General features: G+C 43.2%; 1 protein-coding gene across 2 annotated transcripts in view; it reads left to right on the top strand.

The window, feature by feature from the left end:
• Positions 1-21,764, top strand: part of LOC138946267 (E3 SUMO-protein ligase RanBP2-like) — a 112,954-nt gene that overhangs the window by 86,971 nt on the left and 4,219 nt on the right. Inside the window, exons 41-51 of one of the 2 annotated variants that reach the window (XM_070317805.1) lie at positions 732-908; positions 1,598-1,690; positions 3,130-3,225; positions 3,580-3,738; positions 4,123-4,239; positions 4,792-4,970; positions 5,265-5,328; positions 7,544-8,080; positions 15,071-15,228; positions 17,714-17,841; positions 20,652-20,781. In XM_070317805.1, coding sequence (XP_070173906.1) covers positions 732-908; positions 1,598-1,690; positions 3,130-3,225; positions 3,580-3,738; positions 4,123-4,239; positions 4,792-4,970; positions 5,265-5,328; positions 7,544-8,080; positions 15,071-15,228; positions 17,714-17,841; positions 20,652-20,781 — 1,838 coding nt within the window. Of the gene's footprint in view, positions 1-731; positions 909-1,597; positions 1,691-3,129; positions 3,226-3,579; positions 3,739-4,122; positions 4,240-4,791; positions 4,971-5,264; positions 5,329-7,543; positions 8,081-15,067; positions 15,229-17,713; positions 17,842-20,651; positions 20,782-21,764 lie in introns of both variants that reach the window. The other variant, XM_070317804.1, reaches the window with a different exon arrangement.

Here is a 21,764-nt window from a genome sequence, read left to right as displayed (position 1 = left end):
ACATACATAGCATCTTGACCTTGCTTCAAGGTCAAGGTCGCAGGGGCCATAAATGTTGTCTAAAAAACAGCTATTTTTCACATTTTTCACATTTTCTCTGAAGTTTTTCAGATTGAATACCTCACCTATATATGATATATAGGGCAAAGTAAGCCCCATCTTTTGATACCAGTTTGGTTTACCTTGCTTCAAGGTCAAGGTCACAGGAGCTCTTCAAAGTTGGATTGTATACATATTTTGAAGTGACCTTGACCCTGAACTATGGAAGATAACTGTTTCAAACTTAAAAATTATGTGGGGCACATGTTATGCTTTCATCATGAGACACATTTGGTCACATATGATCAAGGTCAAGGTCACTTTGACCCTTATGAAATGTGACCAAAATAATGTAGTGAACCACTAAAAGTGACCATATCTCATGGTAGAAAGAGCCAATAAGCACCATTGTACTTCCTATGTCTTGAATTAACAGCTTTGTGTTGCATGACCTTGGATGACCTTGACCTTGGGTCCCATGTATTTTGGTAGGAAAAATGTGTAAAGCAGTTCTTAGTGTATGATGTCATTGCTAGGTTTAGCTGAAGGTCAAGGTCATGTAAAGGTCAAGGTCAAGCATGTGAGTCGTATGGGCTTTGCCCTTCTTGTTATTTCATGATCTTAAGCCTGTCACATTGGGTAGCACTGAACCACTTTGTTAGAGACGAAACCTACCAACCTTCCACTTTCAGATGGCGACGTAGAGTTCATGTATGAGGAGACGGCAACGCCAGAGCAGGTGGAGCGAGCTCGTCAGCTGATGCTGCCAGACAATTTCTACCTGTACGAGAGTAAGCCCGGCTGCCCTGGCTGCATTGGCTGTGAAGACTTTGACCCGGCAAAATCGCCTTCTGTCCCTGCCGCCAAGGGTGAGTTGGATAACTGTGAACTTTCAAACTTGACTGTCTTCAGCTCAGCCTTTTAAACAGAAGAACTTATAATAATAGATCCATAACCGAATAGCAGGGTATGCCCTGTTATTTTGTATAGTCTGATTGTTTGACAACAGGGTGACTGTGAGAGAAAAAATTTTGATTAGTGCTTTTGTGAACAAGAAACAATTGACAAGTGGCTCTATCCCCTCTCCCCCCTTTCCCCGTCGCGATATAACCTTCGTGGTTGAAAACGACGTTAAACACCAAATAAAGAAAGAAAGAATGTGAGAGAAAAGGAGAGAGATGGTAGGAAAAGAGTTTTGGAAGATGGGTATGAATGATTCTTTACACGGCAGCAGGTATGTCTTGGCTTTTACATGGAGTAAGAACATCCTCCACTGCCTCACAGCACAACTCCATAACTTGACTCTTTCTTGTGCACTCTTTCAAACCACACCTTTCAAACCACACCTTTCAAACCACACCTTTCAAACCACACCTTTCAAACCACACCTTTCAAACCACACCTTTCAAACCACACCTTTCAAACCACACCTTTCAAACCACACCTTTCAAACTACACCTTTCAAACCACACCTTTCACTGTCTTCCCTCTCAGTCTTGAACTCCCAAATATTTTGTAGGCCCCACATGAGTGTAGATTGCCATGTATTGTTTTCCAGTGCATCAAAAAGCTGCCCCACCCACTGCACCACCCACGACCACAGAGAGACCACAGTTACATCAGCCTGTGCAAGAAGAAGCTGCTCAAAAAGGTGAGTTGCTTGAACGTGGTGAACATTGCGCATACAGTGGAACCCCCCCTTTAAGATCTCCAAAAGTCTGAGAAAATCAGGTCTTTCAACAGAGGGAGTCTTAAAATGGAGGTCAATTTACAGAGGTTATTAATCTTCTTCTTCTTCTGCGTTCCCGGTTCTTGTATGGCCATGTTGGGTTTGATGCGTGCATGCCTGGTTTTCTCCTGTAGATGGGTGTCGGCTCAGGAGGTCTGCCCGGTGTCCTCAGCCAACATACTCCGTCTTCATGGCAGCTCAGGTTTTTTATCGAGGTTCTCTCCTCTAGATCCGCCGTGTTTCGCCTAGAGGCTTGCGCTGCCTAGTTGATAGGGTCACCTCGTAGAGGATGTGGTCATAGACCACGCACGGTCGGTCTTGGGATAGGGAAACGTTATGCTAGTCCGGAGGGATTACGCCACAAAGGCCACCTCGCGAAGACCCAGGGTCCTAGACTAGGGAGGTCCAAGGGGGAGCACCGGGAGGGCTACCCCTCTACCCGCACCTCCAACACAATCCCTTCCCCTGGTAGCTTCATCCCCAAGGAGGAGACAGAGCTACCTGCAACACCCCGGTTATTAATCAAAAGAGGCTGAAAATACAAGGTCTTCAAAGAGGGTGGAGAGTCTTAAAAGTAACTGTGTAGTAACTGTGTATCAACACACTGGAATGCAGGCGTTAGATGGACGTTACAGGAAGCGACTGAAGCTAGTTAGATGGACGTTACAGGAAGCGACTGAAGCTAACAGTCTGAGCGGATATATCCGTACCTGGTCAGATAGTCATATGAGTGGGTACGGATATATCCGCACCTGGGAGACAATGAGTTAAAAGAGGGCTTCCACTGTAGTAACGTGGTGAGAGCAAAACAAGAAAAGTGAGCACAGGGTTTCACACGCCCCATTCATTTTTGTTGTGTACACACGCTCACGCCACCCTCCAAATACAATCATATAAAATAAGTTTTCTCTCTTTACCCCTCAAATAACTTGTAATCGTCAACAGTACAGTGTTCTAGATGGTCGAACGTGTAGCAAAGACCTGTACGTGTACGTGTCCTTAATGGCGGGGTGAAAACGGTCATACACGTAAAATTCCACTCGTGAAAAAACATGAGTGAACGTGGGAGTTTCAGCCCACGAACGCAGAAGAAGAAGTACGTGTACGTGTAGATATTGCACTTTTTTCTGCAATGTTCCAAATGCATACGTTGTTTTGCTCCCACCAAGACTGCAGATCTTGGCAAACGCGTGACGTAAAAACTAGATTTGATGATGTTACCGGTACAGGTCCTGAAAATTGCTGATCTAAATCTTGCTAGTTTGACTTGCCCGACGACCAGATTCACTTGCCCTGAGCCATAGGGCAAGCAGAGACGTCAGACTGCGGAGCATAATGATGTGTGTCATTTTCTGTTTCAGCCTCGGAGGGCATGATGTTTAGCGGCAGCAGCAGCGATCTTACATTCTCTGCCCTGGCTGCAACCAGCGACGGTTCACCCGGTTTCGGATCCAAAGGTTAGTCAAGAAGAAATCCGAAACGGATAGACTGGTAACGTTACAACATGACGAAAAAAGAGAACAGGAAATGTTAGTTGATGCAAATAAAAATGGGGGGAAAAAAAGAACTGAATGAAAAGAATGCAACGGAAGAAGCAAAACAAGCACTTGGGTAGTCAAGCATTATTTTTTGTTACTTTTGGAAAAATTGGGGGAGAAAAGAAAGAAAGAAAAGATGAAAGAAAAAAGGCAAAACTAGCATTGAATAGTTCTGGCTTTATGTTTTGTTCACTTCAAAAAGAAAAAGAGAATAACAGAAAAAAAGGCGAGACAAGCAGGCACTGTTCAAGAGTTATGTTGTGTTCATTTCAGACTCCAACAAGCCGTTCCAGTGGCACGGAGCCGGACAGCGGCTGTTTGGGGCTGGTGGTGGTGATGGGGGGGAGGAGGGAGAAGAGGGCGTTCCCGCCAGCGGTGACATTCACTTTGAGCCAGTCATCCCCCTCCCGGATCTGGTCGAGGTCAAGACAGGTCAGAATTTGAAGCACATTAATTTGTTCTTACTCCCTGCCTACGTATTTGTATTGTGTGTGTGTTTTGTGTTCTCTCTCGGTGTCTCTCTTCATTACCCTCAAAAATAAAGTATTTCTCACTCTCACTCTCACTCTCTCTTTCTCTCTCTATCTATCTATCTCTCTCTCTCTCTCTCTCTCTCTCTCTCTCTCTCTCTCTCTCTCTCTCTCTCTCTCTCTCTCTCTCTCTCTCTCTCTCTCTCTCTCTCTCTCTCTTCGTTTGTTTTGTCTGAGGTAATAGGAATGGTTTTTAAACTAGCCAAAAGGGACTAGTTGTTTGAACGAGACATCTGTGACTGTAGAAGCTGTGTGTTTGATCAGTAACGATGTTTGCACCTGGCAGGTGATGAGGACTGGTCGCCGCTGTTCAGTCAGAGGGGCAAGGTGTTCGCCTTCGACAACAACCAGTGGAAGGAGCGCGGCATTGGCGAGATGAAGATCATGAAGCACAACTCTCAGAGTGAGTCAGCCAGGCGGTTTGCTTGTGTATAGCTTTCAATCTGTCTCTCCTTCTTTCTACACTCACATCTCTGGTGTTTATTGGTCGATTGAGCTGGAATTTGGTGTGTAGCTGGGGAAAAGGGGATACACGGTCAGAGCAAAAAATTAGGTTCCTACCTTAAATGGAAGAGGGGTCATGTAGTACAATAACTACGGTTTTTATTGATTTCTGGCCCCGGAATGTAGGCTTTGATCGCTGATCGTTACATTCATTTTTTTCACTGCCTCTCAGAAATTGAAAGAGAAGAAAAAAACAGGGAGTGTCCTGATCGTGTTAAGGTCAACGCTTGTTTTTAGTTAAAACTGAATCAAGATATATACAGCAGAGTGGCATAGAGACAAGAAGATGGTGCCATGTTGTTGTGCCTAAAGTGTCACCAACTGTCATCAAAAGTTGGTTGTCACTTGTCTTTCAAGCTTTTAACACAAATTTAAAAACAAAATTTTTAACATTTTTTACAATTTAAAGATCTTGTGTCTGATACACATATATATCTGTGTGTGTGCACAGTGTTGTTCCGCGTGCTGATGCGACGAGAGCAGGTGCTGAAGGTGGCCTGCAACCAGCTGATCACCACTGACATGGAGCTGAAACCCATGGCAACGTCCGAGACAGCTTGGTGCTGGTTGGCTACGGACTACACCGACGGCAAAGATGGCAAGACGGGACAGTTTGCCGTCAGGTTCAAGGTCAGTGGTGGATAATGTTGATGGAGAGAGATGGAGAGGGGACTCGAACTCAAAAACTTTATTACCCAAGGAATAGTGGAGAGAGAGAGGGGGGGGAGGGGGAGGGGATGATGGAACTTTTTCTTATAGGGATTGGCAAAGTTGTACCATTCTATATCGCTCTTTGATCATTGTTCCTTGTCAGCGACATCTTTTTTTTTCCTTGCTCCCTTTCTCATTTTCAATCTTTTAATGTTTTTCCCACCCTGATTTTTGTGAACTTATTTTACAATTGTTGTCATACTCTACTTGCAGAAAATGGAGACTGCAAAGCAGTTCAAGGAACTCTTTGAAGAGTGCCAGAAGAAACTTCGTCAATGTGAGTATTTGTGTAATCTTCAAATAATTCTTATTATAATGTGTATTTTATATTTGTTGACAGGCAGGTTAGATGCGTCAAGTTTTTTCTTTCCATTTTAATGTATTCATTCAAAAATGGTTTTTTTACCACAGTCAAACTTAACAACCACCTAAGGGACCAACCAGAAGTGGTCGTTACAAATATGTGGTTGCTATGAAAAGGGGAATTCTGTAGAGAGAAAAAATCCTTGTCGGGGATCCTTTGGGATGGTTGTGGGCAGGTGGTCGTTATGGAACGGATGTAGGGACAGGTTCAACTGTAAGTGGTCATTAAGGGCAGGTAGTCGTTATCAAGCGGGTGTCAGGGCAGGTTCAACTGTAAGTGGTCATAAAGGGCAGGTGGTCGTTATCAAGCGGGTGTTAGGACAGGTTCAACTGTAAGTGGTCATAAAGGGCAGGTAGTCGTTATCAAGCGTGTGTTAGGACAGGTTCAACTGTAATTGGTCAAGGGCAGGTGGTTGTTATCAAGCGGGTGTTAGGACAGGTTCAACTGTAATTGGTCAAGGGCAGGTAGTCGTTATCAAGCGTGTGTTAGGACAGGTTCAACTGTAAGTGGTCATAAAGGGCAGGTAGTCGTTATCAAGCGGGTGTCAGGGCAGGTTCAACTGTAATTGGTCAAGGGCAGGTAGTCGTTATCAAGCGGGTGTTAGGACAGGTTCAACTGTAATTGGTCAAGGGCAGGTAGTCGTTATCAAGCGTGTGTAGGACAGGTTCAACTGTAATTGGTCAAGGGCAGGTAGTCGTTATCAAGCGTGTGTTAGGACAGGTTCAACTGTAATTGGTCAAGGGCAGGTAGTCGTTATCAAGCGTGTGTAGGACAGGTTCAACTGTAATTGGTCAAGGGCAGGTAGTCGTTATCAAGCGTGTGTTAGGACAGGTTCAACTGTAATTGGTCAAGGGCAGGTAGTCGTTATCAAGCGTGTGTAGGACAGGTTCAACTGTAATTGGTCAAGGGCAGGTGGTTGTTATCAAGCGTGTGTTAGGACAGGTTCAACTGTAATTGGTCAAGGGCAGGTAGTCGTTATCAAGCGTGTGTAGGACAGGTTCAACTGTAATTGGTCAAGGGCAGGTAGTCGTTATCAAGCGTGTGTAGGACAGGTTCAACTGTAATTGGTCAAGGGCAGGTAGTCGTTATCAAGCGTGTGTAGGACAGGTTCAACTGTAATTGGTCAAGGGCAGGTGGTTGTTATCAAGCGTGTGTTAGGACAGGTTCAACTGTAATTGGTCAAGGGCAGGTAGTCGTTATCAAGCGTGTGTAGGACAGGTTCAGCTGTAATTGGTCAAGGGCAGGTAGTCGTTATCAAGCGTGTGTAGGACAGGTTCAACTGTAATTGGTCAAGGGCAGGTGGTTGTTATCAAGCGTGTGTTAGGACAGGTTCAACTGTAATTGGTCAAGGGCAGGTAGTCGTTATCAAGCGTGTGTAGGACAGGTTCAACTGTAATTGGTCAAGGGCAGGTAGTCGTTATCAAACGTGTGTTAGGACAGGTTCAACTGTAATTGGTCAAGGGCAGGTAGTCGTTATCAAGCGGGTGTTATGACAGGTTCAACTGTAAGTGGTCATAAAGGGCAGGTAGTCGTTATCAAGCGGGTGTCAGGGCAGGTTCAACTGTAATTGGTCAAGGGCAGGTAGTCGTTATCAAGTGTGTGTTAGGACAGGTTCAACTGTAATTGGTCAAGGGCAGGTGGTCGTTATCAAGCGGGTGTTAGGACAGGTTCAACTGTAAGTGGTCATAAAGGGCAGGTAGTCGTTATCAAGCGTGTGTTAGGACAGGTTCAACTGTAAGTGGTCATAAAGGGCAGGTAGTCGTTATCAAGGGTGTGTTAGGACAGGTTCAACTGTAAGTGGTCAAGGGCAGGTAGTCGTTATCAAGCGTGTGTTAGGACAGGTTCAACTGTAATTGGTCAAGGGCAGGTAGTCGTTATCAAGCGTGTGTTAGGACAGGTTCAACTGTAAGTGGTCATAAAGGGCAGGTGGTCGTTATCAAGCGGGTGTTAGGACAGGTTCAACTGTAAGTGGTCATAAAGGGCAGGTAGTCGTTATCGAGCGGCTGTTAGGACAGGTTCAACTTTAAGTGGTCAGTAAGGTTAAAGACCTGGTTTAAAACACTGACTAATAACACCTCATCTCTGAATCGCCATTACTAATAGTTACACCTCATCTCTGAATCACCAGGCGAGGCAGAGGGGCCAGTGCAAGAAACCATGGTGTCATCATCCCAGCAGCTAGCCAGCGCTCAGGCTTCAGACGGAGAAACCGCCGCGGCTCAAGACGAGATGCACGCCTCCGTACAGCCTGTAGCGGCTCAAGACGAGATGCACGCCTCCGTACAGCCTGTAGCGGCTCAAGACGAGATGCACGCCTCCGTACAGCCTGTAGCGGGCGACAAAGGCAACCCATACTACTCCCAACAACTGAACGTCTCAGCCAAGGACAACGCAGTGTCCAGCTCGCAGCCTGTGACCGGCGACAAGGGAAACCCGTACTACACTCAGCAGCTGAACGCGTCGGGCAATAACGCTGAGGTGGCTAGCTCCCAGCCCGTGACAGGGGACAAAGGGAACCCCTACTTCTCCAGAGCCTTGGACGTGGACGCCCAAGATGCTAATGTGACGTCGACGTCGTTCCAGCCGCTGGGAGGAGGCGGTGGGGATATTAACGTTGACGGCGCTCCCAACTTCTCCAAGCTTCTGGGACCTGACAGTAGTAACGGTGAGTACTGAGGAACGGTGGTGTGGAATTAGAAATGCTGGGGGTTGATGTTGGCTTTCACTGTGGTACTCGGGCATGAGATTTTTGTCGCAGATTCCTGGCTTTTTCAAAGCTCCAGAGATTATTTTTGTTATTTGCACCTGACGGCACAATTTTGTCTTTTTCTTTTTTCTCAAAATTTCATCATCTCATGCCTGATGCTGTTTTGTGTGTCTGTCGTCGGGTGTTAAGGTTTGCTTTGTTGTTTTATTGCTTATTGATTTTTTCATTATTTGTTAGTGTTAATTTTTGTTGATTATTATTTGTGAGTTTTTACAGTATTCGGTATTTCTTAAAGCTTGTATTTTTTTCAGATTTGAATAGTTTTAGATCGTTCATTTTGTTGTTCACTGGCTTGGACCTAATTTTGTGTGTTGGTCAGTTTTAAAAGAAAGATGGTGGAGTGATGCTCTCAAATTTTGTTGTTGTTGTTGTTGTTGTTGTTGTTGTTGTTGTTGTTGTTGTTGTTGTTGTTGTTGTTGTTGTTGCCAACACCACTTTTTACTTTAAATGAGAAAACAGAAAGGGGGTCTTAAAAGGGGGTTCCACTGTATACTTGTTGATGTGCATGTGACGATTCCTTGATGCAGGCCAAGCCACAGCCATGGACACAGACTGTAGAGACTCTCAGAGTCACGCTCAGCTAAAGTTAGGAGACAGGGGGAATGTGCATTATTCCAAACAGCTAGACGTGACAGCACAAGACACCATGACACAGCAGGGCATAACACCGCTGGGTGACAAGGGAAACATCTATCACACAAGACAACTAGATGTAGGAGCTGCAGACACCACGACACAAACTAGTGCTGCTTCGTTAGGTGACAGGGGTAGTGACCTACCGCAGAGCACCATGACACAACAGGGTGTCACACCGTTGGGAGACAAAGGGAATGTGTATTTCACAAGACAGCTCGATGTGTCAGCACAGGACACAATGATGCAAACTGATGTGACACCAATGGGAGATGTGGTTACACAAGACACCATGACACACGAGGGTGTGACACCTTTAGGTGACAAGGGGAATGTTTATTACACCAAACAGCTAGATGTGTCAGCACAAGACACCATGACACAATCTGCAGTCACATCACTAGGAGACACAGGCAGTGATTCACCTCAGGGCACCATGACACAACAAAGTGTGACACCTTTAGGGGAGAGGGGAAATATCTATCACACCAAACAGCTAGATGTGGCAGCCACAGACACAATGGCTCAAATTAGTGTGACGCCATTAGGAGACACGGGAGATTCAGGGGCACAAGACACCATGACACAGCAGGGGGTGACACTGCTAGGTGACAAAGGGAACGTGTATTACACAAGACAGCTGGATGTGTCGGCACAAGACACCATGACACAAACTAGAGGTGCACTGGTAGGGGACATGGGAGGTCAGACTTCACAGAGCACCATGACACAGCAGTGTGTGACACCATTAGGCGACAAGGGAAATGTGTATTACAGCAAACAGCTAGACGTGTCAGCTACAGACACAATGACACAAACGGCTGCCACACCATTAGGAGACACAGGGGATCAGATGGGACAGCACATAATGACACAACAGACTGGGACACAATTAGGAGACAGGGGAAATGTGTATTATACCACACAGCTAGATGTGTCAGCACAGGACAAAATGATGCAAGCTAATGTGACACCACTAAGAGATGGGGCAGATGTGGCTTCACAAGTTCCCATGATGCAACAGGGCGTAACGCCACTTGGGGATAGGGGAAACGTGTATTACACCAAACAACTCAATGTGTCAGCACAAGACACCATGACACAAACTGCTGCCACACCATTAGGTGATAGGGGAGACGCACAAGACAGCATGACACAAGAGAGCGTGACACCACTAGGAGACAAGGGGAATGTGTATCACACCAAACAGCTAGACGTAGCGTCAAAAGACACCATGACGAAACAAAAGCAAACACCTTTAGAAGACACAGACAGGAAGAATGAGACACCTGCAGACACAATGATAAGAGAGGACATGACACCATTAGGAGACAAGGGCAATGTGTATCACACCAAACAGCTAGACGTCGCGTCAAAAGACACCATAACACAGTCAAATGTCACACCATTAGACTATAAGGGAGATGGCACACCACAAAACACCATGACACAACAGGCTGTGACACCATTAGGTGACAAGGGCAATGTGTATCACACCAAACAGCTAGACGTCGCGTCAAAAGACACCATGACACAGTCACATCTCACACCATTAGACTATAAGGGAGATGGCACACCACAAAACACCACGACACAACAGGCTGTGACACCATTAGGAGACAAGGGCAGTGTGTATCACACCAACACAGTCACATCTCACACCATTAGACTATAAGGGAGATGGCACACCACAAAACACCATGACACAACAGGCTGTGACACCATTAGGAGACAAGGGCAATGTGTATCACACCAAACAGCTAGACGTAGCGTCAAAAGACACCATGACACAACAGGCTGTGACACCATTAGGAGACAAGGGCAATGTGTGTCACACCAAACAGCTAGACGTAGCGTCAAAGGACACCATGACACAACAAAAGCCCACCGCGCTAGGAGTGACAGAAAAGCGTGAGGTTGCTGGGAAGGGAACTCCGAGTCACAAGAAACGTGGCATGGCCATTTTCCCCAGCAGACTGGAGGCCTCTTGTAGTGAGTGGCCGCTTGATTTAAGCCTGCGTATTTCTCTAACTAGTGCCTGCCCGTCAAATAGACGTTTTTTTGAAATAACTCAGGGTTTTCATAGGCTGTGGATGAGTTGTACCCCTTAAAAAATAAGGTAGTTATTACAACTGATAACACAAAATTGACTAATCAACACGATCAATCGCAATATATTTGACCTTGTTTTTAAAGGGGCGCAACTCTTTTACAGTGCATAATAACCTCGACAGAGTTATTTCCGAACATCTTCTATTCTGGTCTGACGAATATTGTATTAATTCAGTGTACTTGAATGAAAGCCTGGTATAGTGATTGGACCTTGATATAAACCTGCATATTTCTCTTACTACTAGTGCCTGCTGGTTGAGTTCTGATCTGAAGAATATTGTACTAATCTGACCTTGTATCTGCATCTGAATTGTGGGTTGTTTCTGCTGACTTTAGGAGTGAGGAGTTTTTGCTTGAAATTGAGTTGTTACGTAATGGAGTGTTGTTGTTGTACAGCTCGGGCGTGCAGTGCTAACCATGTGATACATGTGCACTGGATTTATTTATTCTGCCTGCCTTCTTTTTCTCATCTGCCCAGGAAGCAGTTGGTTAAATTGTTTGAGTGTGTGGTGACATTTCAAATACATAATGGAATGACATTGTTATTTTATGTGTATCTTTTTGGGTGTGCTTTATGTTCGCCAATATACTTTTTGTGTTTACCTCTTTGTTTTATATGATTTTTCTTTATTTCTATTTTAACCCCTTCACTGCCCACCCCGTATGTAATACGTGGTCATTTTCGGTTTGTCCTACGCCCATAACCGTATCTCATACGTGGGATTTGTGTCAACAACATTTCAGGACATTTCTGAAAACTAAATGGGAGGTAACCACTGTCCAAGTACTTGTAGGGGTTCTAAACACAGTTCTTTCCCATAGACCGTTCGGATAATGCTGTCATACTGTGGCAGTGAAGGGGTTAATAGGCATGATTGTCATCTTTGTGTCTCCTGAGTCTTACTGGTTTCAGTGACTATAGAATTATTTCAACTCAAAGGTCCCTTTGAACATTTTTGTTTTGTTTTTGTGGGGGTGTCTGTGTAATGCAGGCACTTTTTTTTAACACACACAAAAACACTCAAACAAACATATTCCTGTAGAACCGGTTGTTGATATGATACTCGTGACTTTTATGAGTGAACAGAAAAACAAAACAAAACTAGCCATCCTCTTGTAAATATCACTCATGACGTCTTGTGATGGATAAACAAAACTATCATTGGCTAAAAACTGTTTGCAGTTAAAAGAATGCTGCTAGGATTTATTTTCTTCAGCAAATTTGCTAAAATGGCCATAAAAGTTTTTGCAACTTTCAGAAGTTTTGGCAAACCTTTTCCCAACTGAAAAAAAATCTACAGATCTGCCGAAATGACCGCAATGTTTGTGGTGAAAGCAGTGTTTGTTGATGCCAAACAACATTCCTACATACCTTAGGTTTAGGGTTACAGTATATTTTGCCTTGTGGTTGTGTGTTTTGGTCTGCTCTTGCCATAGACCCGTTTCTTTTGCATGGTCTGTCAGAACGTTTCTTTAGGCTGTAGTGATATGTTAAGGCAAAAAAAAAAAAAAAAAGGTCTGTTTACGGTAACATAGGCCAAAAAAATAGGGTTGGTAGGTCGGGATTTTTTTTTCTTTTTCAAAAAAACATTATTTTTACAATTTTTTTTTCCCAAATGCCAAAAAAAAGTCTAGGGTCGCGCGAAAAAAATAAGGTCGGTCGGGTTACCGTAAACAGACTATTTTTTTTTTTTTTTTTTTTGGCCCAAACATACGTTCCTTCCCGGCTGAACGATCATGTTTACCCCACAGATCTGTCCTGGCTTTTTTCATGGATTTGAGAGCATCCAACTTAAACACATACCAACAATCAATGGCCTGGCTGATTCTTCTTCAGTGTTCACGGGCTGAAACTCCCACAGACATTTGTTTTTGTGAGCACAAGTGGGGTTTTACATGCATGTAAGTTTTTACCCTGCTGTTTAGGCAGCCATACGTCGGTTTGGGGGAGTCTGATTCATGTGTGGAGTGGGACATTTTTGATGAATTAGTTTTGTAAGAGACACCTAATGACCTATGTCAGTCTGCTAAATCAATGTTGCAAAAAATTCCATTTCTCCTCAAAAAGCCGCTAATCTGTTTATTTTTGAAAAGATACTCATATTCCAATTGAAAGCCTGGACAGGTATGTAGTGGTGATCATGATCGTGTATGCAGGACGGACTGTATCGTTAAGTCTGCTGATGGTATTTTCCCTTGGTTGTTAGGCAAAAAAAAGAAAAAGGTCTGTTTACAGTAACATAGGCCAAAAAAATAGGGTCGGTAGGTCGGGATTTTTTTTCTTTTTTCTTTCCCCCAAAAACCATATTTTTACGTTATTTTGCAATTCCCCCCCCCCCCCCCCCAAATGCCAAAAAAAAGTCTAGGGTCGCGCGAAAAAAATAGGGTCGGTCGGGTTACCGTAAACAGACTATTTTTGAGTCACTTGAGAAAAAGTGACTCTATGTAATCGGTCAGTGTTAGTCTGTCCGGCCGGCCGGCCGTCCGTAGACACCACCTTAACGTTGGACTTTTCTCGGAAACTATCAAAGCGATCCGGCTCATATTTTGTTTAGTCGTGACCTCCAATGACCTCTACACTTTAACGATGGTTTCGTTGACCTTTGACCTTTTTCAAGGTCACAGGTCAGCGTCAAAGGAAAAATTAGACATTTTATATCTTTGACAAAGTTCATCGGATGTGATTGAAACTTTGTAGGATTATTCTTTACATCAAAGTATTTACATCTGTAGCCTTTTACGAACGTTATCAGAAAAACAAGGGAGATAACTAGCCTTTTCTGTTCGGCAACACACAACTTAACGTTGGGCTTTTCTCGGAAACTATAAAAGTGACCGGGCTCAAATTTTATGTGAACGTGACTCCCAGTGACCTCTACACTTTGACGTCTGCTTTGGTGACCTTTGACCTTTTTCAAGGTCACAGGTATGTCTTGAAGGAAAAAAATTGAAATATCATATCTCTGAAACTATTCATCGGATTTGATTCAAACTTTATAGGATTATTCTTTACATCAAATTATTTACATCTGTATTGTGTTGTGAATAGCAATTTCTTCCTGTCCATCTGATGCCTCATATAATATTCAGAACTGCGAAAGTGACTCGATCGAGCGTTTGCTCTTCTTGTTGTTGTTGCTGCCATATCTTTCCCATCTCTCTGGTGTGGTCCTTTGAAAGTCATCTTGTTCCTTATTTTGCTCGTTTGTTTAGTCACTCTTTTTTCCCAAGTGTTTCTGTTCTGTTGTATTGGGAAGGATTGTGAATGCTGTTCGTAGTCAAATTGATACTGGTTTTTATTTGCTCAAATAGAAGCCATTTTGATAGATTATAGATTTGTAAGAAGCCAGTTCTGTGTATTTTTCCTCTGTTATAGATGCTGATGTAAAATTTACAGTTGATACTGATAGGGTGGGGAAATATTGATGCAGATCGATTATTAGACCTTCATTTGTTGTTTTCCCCCTTTATTATAGTTTATATGTCTTGTTAATGCAACTGAAATGCAGTTATAAGTTGTCTTTGAGGCTGTAGGGACTTTGTGGATATTATTTCTGAGGATTCATGTCAAAGAATAAAGAGGGGAATAAGAAAGAAGAAAAATAGTATTGTGCAAAGAACGCTCTTTCTACAATGTACCTATTATGAACCCTACAACCTCTCCTGTTACATGCATCCGGCCTTGGTGTATAATTAAATACATGTAACTTCATTCATGCCTGAATGGGCACAGTCAACGGATATTTCAGACATAGGTAACAATGCACAAATGTCTTCTGAAACCTGTACATCAGCATACAAAAAATGTGTATGTTAATGACTGTTGGGAAGAAATGTGAACAAAAGTTACTCTTGTTTTCTTTTCAGCAACTTGTTTTTTTTTAACTACTATGTCGACTTGTGTCCATTTTTTTCCCACAAGAAAAGGTACTCATATGAAATGATCACATTTTTGCTAGTCTTTTTTCCCCTTGGTTTTTGTTTTGCTGTTACCTTCTCTTTTTTTTTTGGGGGGGGGGGGGGGTGGGGGGGGGGGTGGTGAATATCTCACTGGTGATTCTGGCACCGAGGTCCTTTTTTTCTTTTCTTTTTTTTTACCTGTATTTCACTGTTTTCTAAAAATTTCTGATTTTTCTGCAGCAGGAGCAGAGGATCCTGACGAGGAGTATGATGACGATGAAGACGACGAGGATGAAGATGACGACGAAGAGACAACGGAGGAGGATGATGATGATGAGGAGGAGAAGGTGGAGTTTGAGAAGAGGGTGACGCTCTTGTGTAGGGACGGCGACCAGTGGAAGGTGTGTTGAATATTTTTTGTGTAAAGAAAAATGTGTTAGAAATTTATTGCATTGATAGGCTCCCCCGAAAGCCGCTTATGGCGGCCTAAATGGCGGGGTAGGAATGGTCATACATGCAGAAACCCATTGCTGCAAAAAACACGAGTGTACATGGGAATTTCAGCCCATGATCGCAGAAGAAGAAGCCTTGATAGGCGCTTCTGATTGAGTTGTGTTCCGTAGCTCCTCAGGTGCGTTGCAGTGATGTCGTTAGAACGGCACAGCAAGTGTGGAAAACTCAGGTACTTTCCTCTATCGTCTGCTCCCTGTAAGGGAACGCTACAGTCAAACCCGCCTGTAACAACCACTCAAGGGACCAAAAGTGCTTCTTAAAGGTCGGCCATTATAGACAGTTGACTTTTACAGGACAGAACCTCATCAGGGTTTCTTTGAGGTGGTTGTAATGGGCGGGGATATAGCTCAGTCGGTAGCGCGCTGGATTTGTATCCAGTTGGCCGCTGTCAGCATGAGCTCGTCCCCACGTTCGGCGAGACATTTATTTCTCAGAGTCAACTTTGTGTGCAGACTCTCCTCGGTGTCCGAACACCCCCGTGTGTACACGCAAGCACAAGACCAAGTGCGCACGAAAAAGATCCTGAAATCCATGTCAGAGTTCGGTGGGTTATAGAAACACGAAAATACCCAGCATGCTTCCTCCGAAAACGGCGTATGGCTGCCTAAATGGCGGGGTAAAAAACGGTCGTACACGTAAAATTCCACTCGTGCAAAAAACACACACGAGTGTACGTGGGAGTTTCAGTCCACGAACGCAGAAGAAGAAGAAGAAGAAGGTGGTTGTAATGAGCAGGTTCAACGGTATCTCCTGTACAACCTAAAGGCATACTTCCCATGTAAACGATTTTGTTCACCATATCAGATCTTGCCAGGCTTTTTTGACTCACATGCGAAGCAAAAGTGAGTCTATGTACTCACCCGAGTCGGCCGGCCGGAAAATTTTAACGTTGGATATTTCTTGGACACTATTCAGTCTATCAGTACCAAATTTGGCAAGATGGTGTATGATGACAAGGCCCCAAAAAACATACATAGCATCTTGACCTTGCTTCAAGGTCAAGGTCGCAGGGGCCATAAATGTTGTCTAAAAAACAGCTATTTTTCACATTTTTCCCATTTTCTCTGAAGTTTTTGAGATTGAATACCTCACCTATATATGATATATAGGGCAAAGTAAGCCCCATCTTTTGATACCAGTTTGGTTTACCTTGCTTCAAGGTCAAGGTCACAGGAGCTCTTCAAAGTTGGATTGTATACATATTTTGAATCCCGCAGTGGGGCACTGCGGTTATGAAATTAATCTTCAAAGTTGGATTGTATACATATTTTGAATCCCGCAGTGGGGCACTGCGGTTATGAAATTAAAGGCCCCTCCTGTTTTTGGAACCGCAGGAGCTTTCTAGTTTGCTGTTAGGTAGATTTTTGGTTCCTCTTTCCTGTCATGCTCTCTTTTTCTTCATGAATTCTTTTCTTTTTTCTGCCTTCTTGCTCATTCACCTGTATTTTTTCCAAAAATCTCTTCTCTTGCCGCTTGTCTCGCGATTCATGTATAGTATAATCTGTTAGTGTTCTGATGTAAGTCCAGCAGTAGATAGGTTAAGCCTATTTTAACATACTGGAAACTGGTAATCTTCCAGTAGGTATTAATTTAGTTTTACTAAAGCCTGCTGGGACACAAGTAATGGGTTAGTGCATTTGTAAACAGGAATCGCTTGACAAATGGCCCCCTTCATCCCCCCTTCCTCGTCCTGATATGGCTCTGCGTAGTCGGCTGGACGTTAAGCAACAAATAAACAAACAAACAAACAAACAAACAAACATATTTTGAAGTGACCTTGACCCTGAACTATGGAAGATAACTGTTTCAAACTTTAAAATCATGTGGGGCACATGTTATGCTTTCATCATGAGACACATTTGGTCACATATGATCAAGGTCAAGGTCACTTTGACCCTTATGAAATGTGACCAAAATAAGGCAGTGAACCACTAAAAGTGGCCATATCTCATGGTAGAAAGGGCCGATAAGCACTATTGTACTTCCTATGTCTTGAATTTACAGCTTTGTGTTGCATGACCTTGGATGACCTTGACCTTGGGTCAAGGTCACATGTATTTTGGTAGGAAAAATGTGTAAAGCAGTTCTTAGTGTATGATGTCATTGCTAGGTTTAGTTATTTGACCTTGACCCTGAAGGTCAAGGTCATGTAAAGGTCAAGGTCAAGCATGTGAGTCGTATGGGCTTTGCCCTTCTTGTATTTATTTGTTAACATAGGATAAAGCCATCCCTCCATTTAGACATGTACCAAAAATCAACACCCTCACAGTTTGTTGTGCAGAGAGGGACATTTTTTAACGAATACATTTGTTAAAAGATTTGAAATGTGTATACAGCCACTCAGACTTGTTACAATTTTTGCGTTCCTCACAGAAACTGGGGATGGGCAACCTGCGAGTCCTGTACGACGACGACCTCAACGCCAACAAACTGCTGATGATGTCGGACGACGGGGAGAAGATCTGCAACCACATCATCTGCATGGAGCAGACTGTGGGGCTGTGAGGATTGGCTTTATTCTCCATGTCTTTTTGTTTGTGTGTTTGTTGGTTTGTGCATTCGTTTGTCTGTTTGTGTGTTTGTTGGTTTGTGTGTTTGTTGGTTTGTGTGTTTGTTGGTTTGTGCATTCGTTTGTCTGTTTGTGTGTTTGTTGGTTTGTGTGTTTGTTGGTTTGTGCATTTGTTTGTGTGTTTGTTGGTTTGTGCATTCGTTTTTTGGTTTGTGTGTTTGTTGGTTTGTGCATTCGTTTGTGTGTTTGTTGGTTTGTGAATTCGTTTGTCTGTTTGTTGGTTTGTGCATTCGTTTGTGTGTTTGTTGGTTTGTGCATTCGTTTGTGTGTTTGTTGGTTTGTGCATTCATTTGTGTGTTTGTTAGTTTGTGCATTCGTTTGTGTGTTTGTTGGTTTGTGCATTCGTTTGTGTGTTTGTTGGTTTGTGCATTCATTTGTTGGTTTGTGCATTCGTTTGTGTGTTTGTTGGTTTGTGCATTCGTTTGTGTGTTTGTTGGTTTGTGCATTCATTTGTGTGTTTGTTAGTTTGTGCATTCGTTTGTGTGTTTGTTGGTTTGTGCATTCGTTTGTGTGTTTGTTGGTTTGTGCATTCGTTTGTGTGTTTGTTGGTTTGTGTATTTGTTAGTTTGTGCATTCGTTTGTTGGTTTGTGCATTCGTTTGTCTGTTTGTGTGTTTGTTGGTTTGTGCATTCGTTTGTGTGTTTGTTGGTTTGTGCATTCGTTTGTCTGTTTGTGTGTTTGTTGGTTTGTGCATTCGTTTGTGTGTTGGTTTGTGCATTCGTTTGTGTGTTTGTTGGTTTGTGCATTCGTTTGTCTGTTTGTTGGTTTGTGCATTCGTTTGTCTGTTTGTGTGTTTGTGTGTTTTTGTGATTTTCTTGACTCCACCTGTTGTATTGACACAACTTTGGGCGGTTTGATCGCTGAACAGCTACTCTTGTACAACATTAAAAAAACAAGAAAGGTATGTTGTTCAAACGTTTAATTATTGACAAAACAATCGTTACATTCACAAATACAGTGGAACCCCCTTTTAAGACCCCCCAATGTAAGACTTCCCCCTTTTTACATTTAGTCAAGTTTTGACTACTGGACCCATCTTCATGAAACTTAACATGAGAGTTCCTGAGTATTATATCTCCAGATTTTTTGTTGTTGTGATAAATATCTTTGATGACGTCATATCCGGCTTTTTGTGAAAGTTGAGGCAGCACTGTCACGCTCTCATTTTTCAACCAATTTGGTTTAAATTTTGGTCAAGTAATCTTCGACGAAGCCCGGACTCTGGTATTGCATTAAAATCAATTTTTTGCAAACAGATTTAAAATTGATTTCATCGTATTCTTCATTAAATTTTGAATCTAAAAATATATATATATACATATGTCATGTTTACTCTGAAAATGTGATCACAATTAACGAAAATAGGTTAATTAGTACTTCGATTATTATTTAAGAAATCGATCCAAAAATGATTTCATCTTATTCCTTATCATTTCCTGATTCCAAAAACATATAAATATAATATGTTGTATTCGAAACAAGCTCAGAAAGTTAAAAAGAATACAGAAAAGCGCGCTTCCCTGCTTACCCCAGTACGCTATTTCGCTATTCTTGCATGTCTGTCATATGAGCGTTGATGCGTTGAGCTGTCGTTATGCGCCATACATGGCCCAGCTCATCCGGCTTCAGCGTGTTTTTATATCGGAGTGATCCTTCTCCTAGACTGGTGGCTTTACAGGGCTGTCGAGTCCAGTCTACCCGGCTATTTGGCCATAGCTGGCTGGTTTGTTTATCTGAGGTGACCTTCCCCAGGGCTAGAACTTAAAATGCGGCTCTTGTTCGCATGATGCTCCCGTCATTGGACACCTGGGGTATTTCTTGAGTGTAACAGTGCCACCTGTTACCCCGCCCCATCCTGTTGGAAGCACCGCCAGTTGGTCCGCGACTGCTTATTCGTCCTGGCAAGCCTGGCTTATTTCGCAGCTAACCTCCATATCTGAAGGCCATCACACTATCCGCCACCTGTGAACGCGCCTGGTTGGGGGTGGTCGCCCCTACTGTCCCAGGATTCTTGCATGTCAGTTTCACTTCGTGTTGCACAGAAAAAATGAGCGACTTCCTTGCCGCGTGGATTGACGAAGCTGTTTTGTCTTGGTTAAAAAAAATGCAGTGCGTTCAGATTTATTCTGTGGGTTCGAAAGACTGACTAAATGTTGTAATTTCGCCTTACGTGACTTGTTAAGACCTCTCTTTGTCAGATGTGCTGTTCACAAGCTCTGTAAATTTACCTCCATTTTAAGACTCCCTCCATTTTAAGACTCCCTCCATTTTAAGACTCCCTCCATTTAAGACTCCCTCCATTTTAAGACTCCCTCCATTTAAGACTCCCTCCATTTTAAGACTCCCTCCATTTTAAGACTCCCTCCATTTTAAGACTGATTTTCTCAGATTTTTGGAAGTCTTAAGAGGGGGGTTCCACTGTATATCGACCCAGCGGTCTTTTAATTGCAGAGACAAACACTAATTAGACAACACTAATTACACAACACTAATTACACAACACTAATTAGACAACACTAATTAGACAACACTAATTAGACAACACTAATTGGACAACACTAATTAGACAACACTAATTAGACAACACTAATTAGACAACACTAATTAGACAACACTAATTAGACACACTTATCTCATAATGTTCAGCCGCTTGCAGGGAAGACACATGCAAGGCCATGATTGTACAAGTCGCTTTAATTCTTTATTTACTTTGACTGTAAATGTCATCGTTGTGTGTCGCAGGGATGAGAAGAAGAAGAGCTGTGAGTGGCAGCCGATAGACTTTGCCACGGACGAGCCGGTACGTCGACACTTCAAGGCCTACTTCAGCTCTCTGCAGGCTGCCGAGGAGTTCGCCACCATCTTCAGACAGGTCAGCATTCTACCCATATACACACATGCACATACACTGTACCAGAAAAAATATACATGTGAGCGTGGTAGGATGGAGGGACACCTAAATCTCTGTGTGCCCGGGCTCCCCCTTTTATTGCGAATTTCTAATAAATGGGGGGGAGATAACTCAGTCGGTAGTGGCGCTGGCTTTGAAACCTGTTTGCCACTATCAGCGTGCATTTGAATCCTGGGTTTGGTGAGGGATTTATTTTTTACTGAGTCCTCTTCTTCTTCTTCTTCTTCTTCTTCTTCTTCTTCTTCGTTCATGGGCTGAAACTCCCACGGTCACTCATGTTTTTGCATGAGTGGGTTTTTACGTGTATGGCCGTTTTTACCCCACCATTCAGGCCAGCATACGCCAATTTCGGGGGAAGCATGCTGGGTATATTCGTGTTTCTACAACCCACCAAACTCTGACATGGATTACAGGATCTTTTCCGTGCGCACTTGGTCTTGTGTGTGCATGCGTGCATACGATAAGGATCCCACGTTCCCAGTGAAAGTCTCAGGGCTTGGAAACATGAACACAGCCATGCCGGAAAAAGAAACAAAAATGGGAGCAGTGTACTGTATGGCAGCTGGCTTTTTCCAGGGAGAAATCAACCATGTTTTCATGAGGGTCACTTTTTTTTTCTTTTTTTTTCAATGGGAGCCCAGGTGTGCGTCTATATCTGTGTCATTACTTTCGCCTTTCTCCCTTGGTAAGGCCAAAACAAAAAATAGGTGTGGTTACGGTAACATAGCCAAAAAAAATAGGGTAGGAAGGTAGGCAATCACTTTTTTTTTTAAAACTTTTTTTTCTAATGTGTACAAATTAAACCTACTTGACAGGGAAATAAGTGTGCGACTCGAGCGCTTTCGCTTTCATTGCGTTTTCTGCACTCGGTTTTTTTATTTTTTTTTATTTTTATTTTTACAAATGTAATAAAAAGTTATAGGGTCGGCCCCTAAAAATAGGGT

The sequence above is a fragment of the Littorina saxatilis genome, linkage group LG13 (assembly GCF_037325665.1).
Source record: "Littorina saxatilis isolate snail1 linkage group LG13, US_GU_Lsax_2.0, whole genome shotgun sequence".
NCBI lineage: Eukaryota > Metazoa > Mollusca > Gastropoda > Littorinimorpha > Littorinidae > Littorina > Littorina saxatilis.
This window is presented reverse-complemented; position numbering and strand designations above follow the sequence as displayed.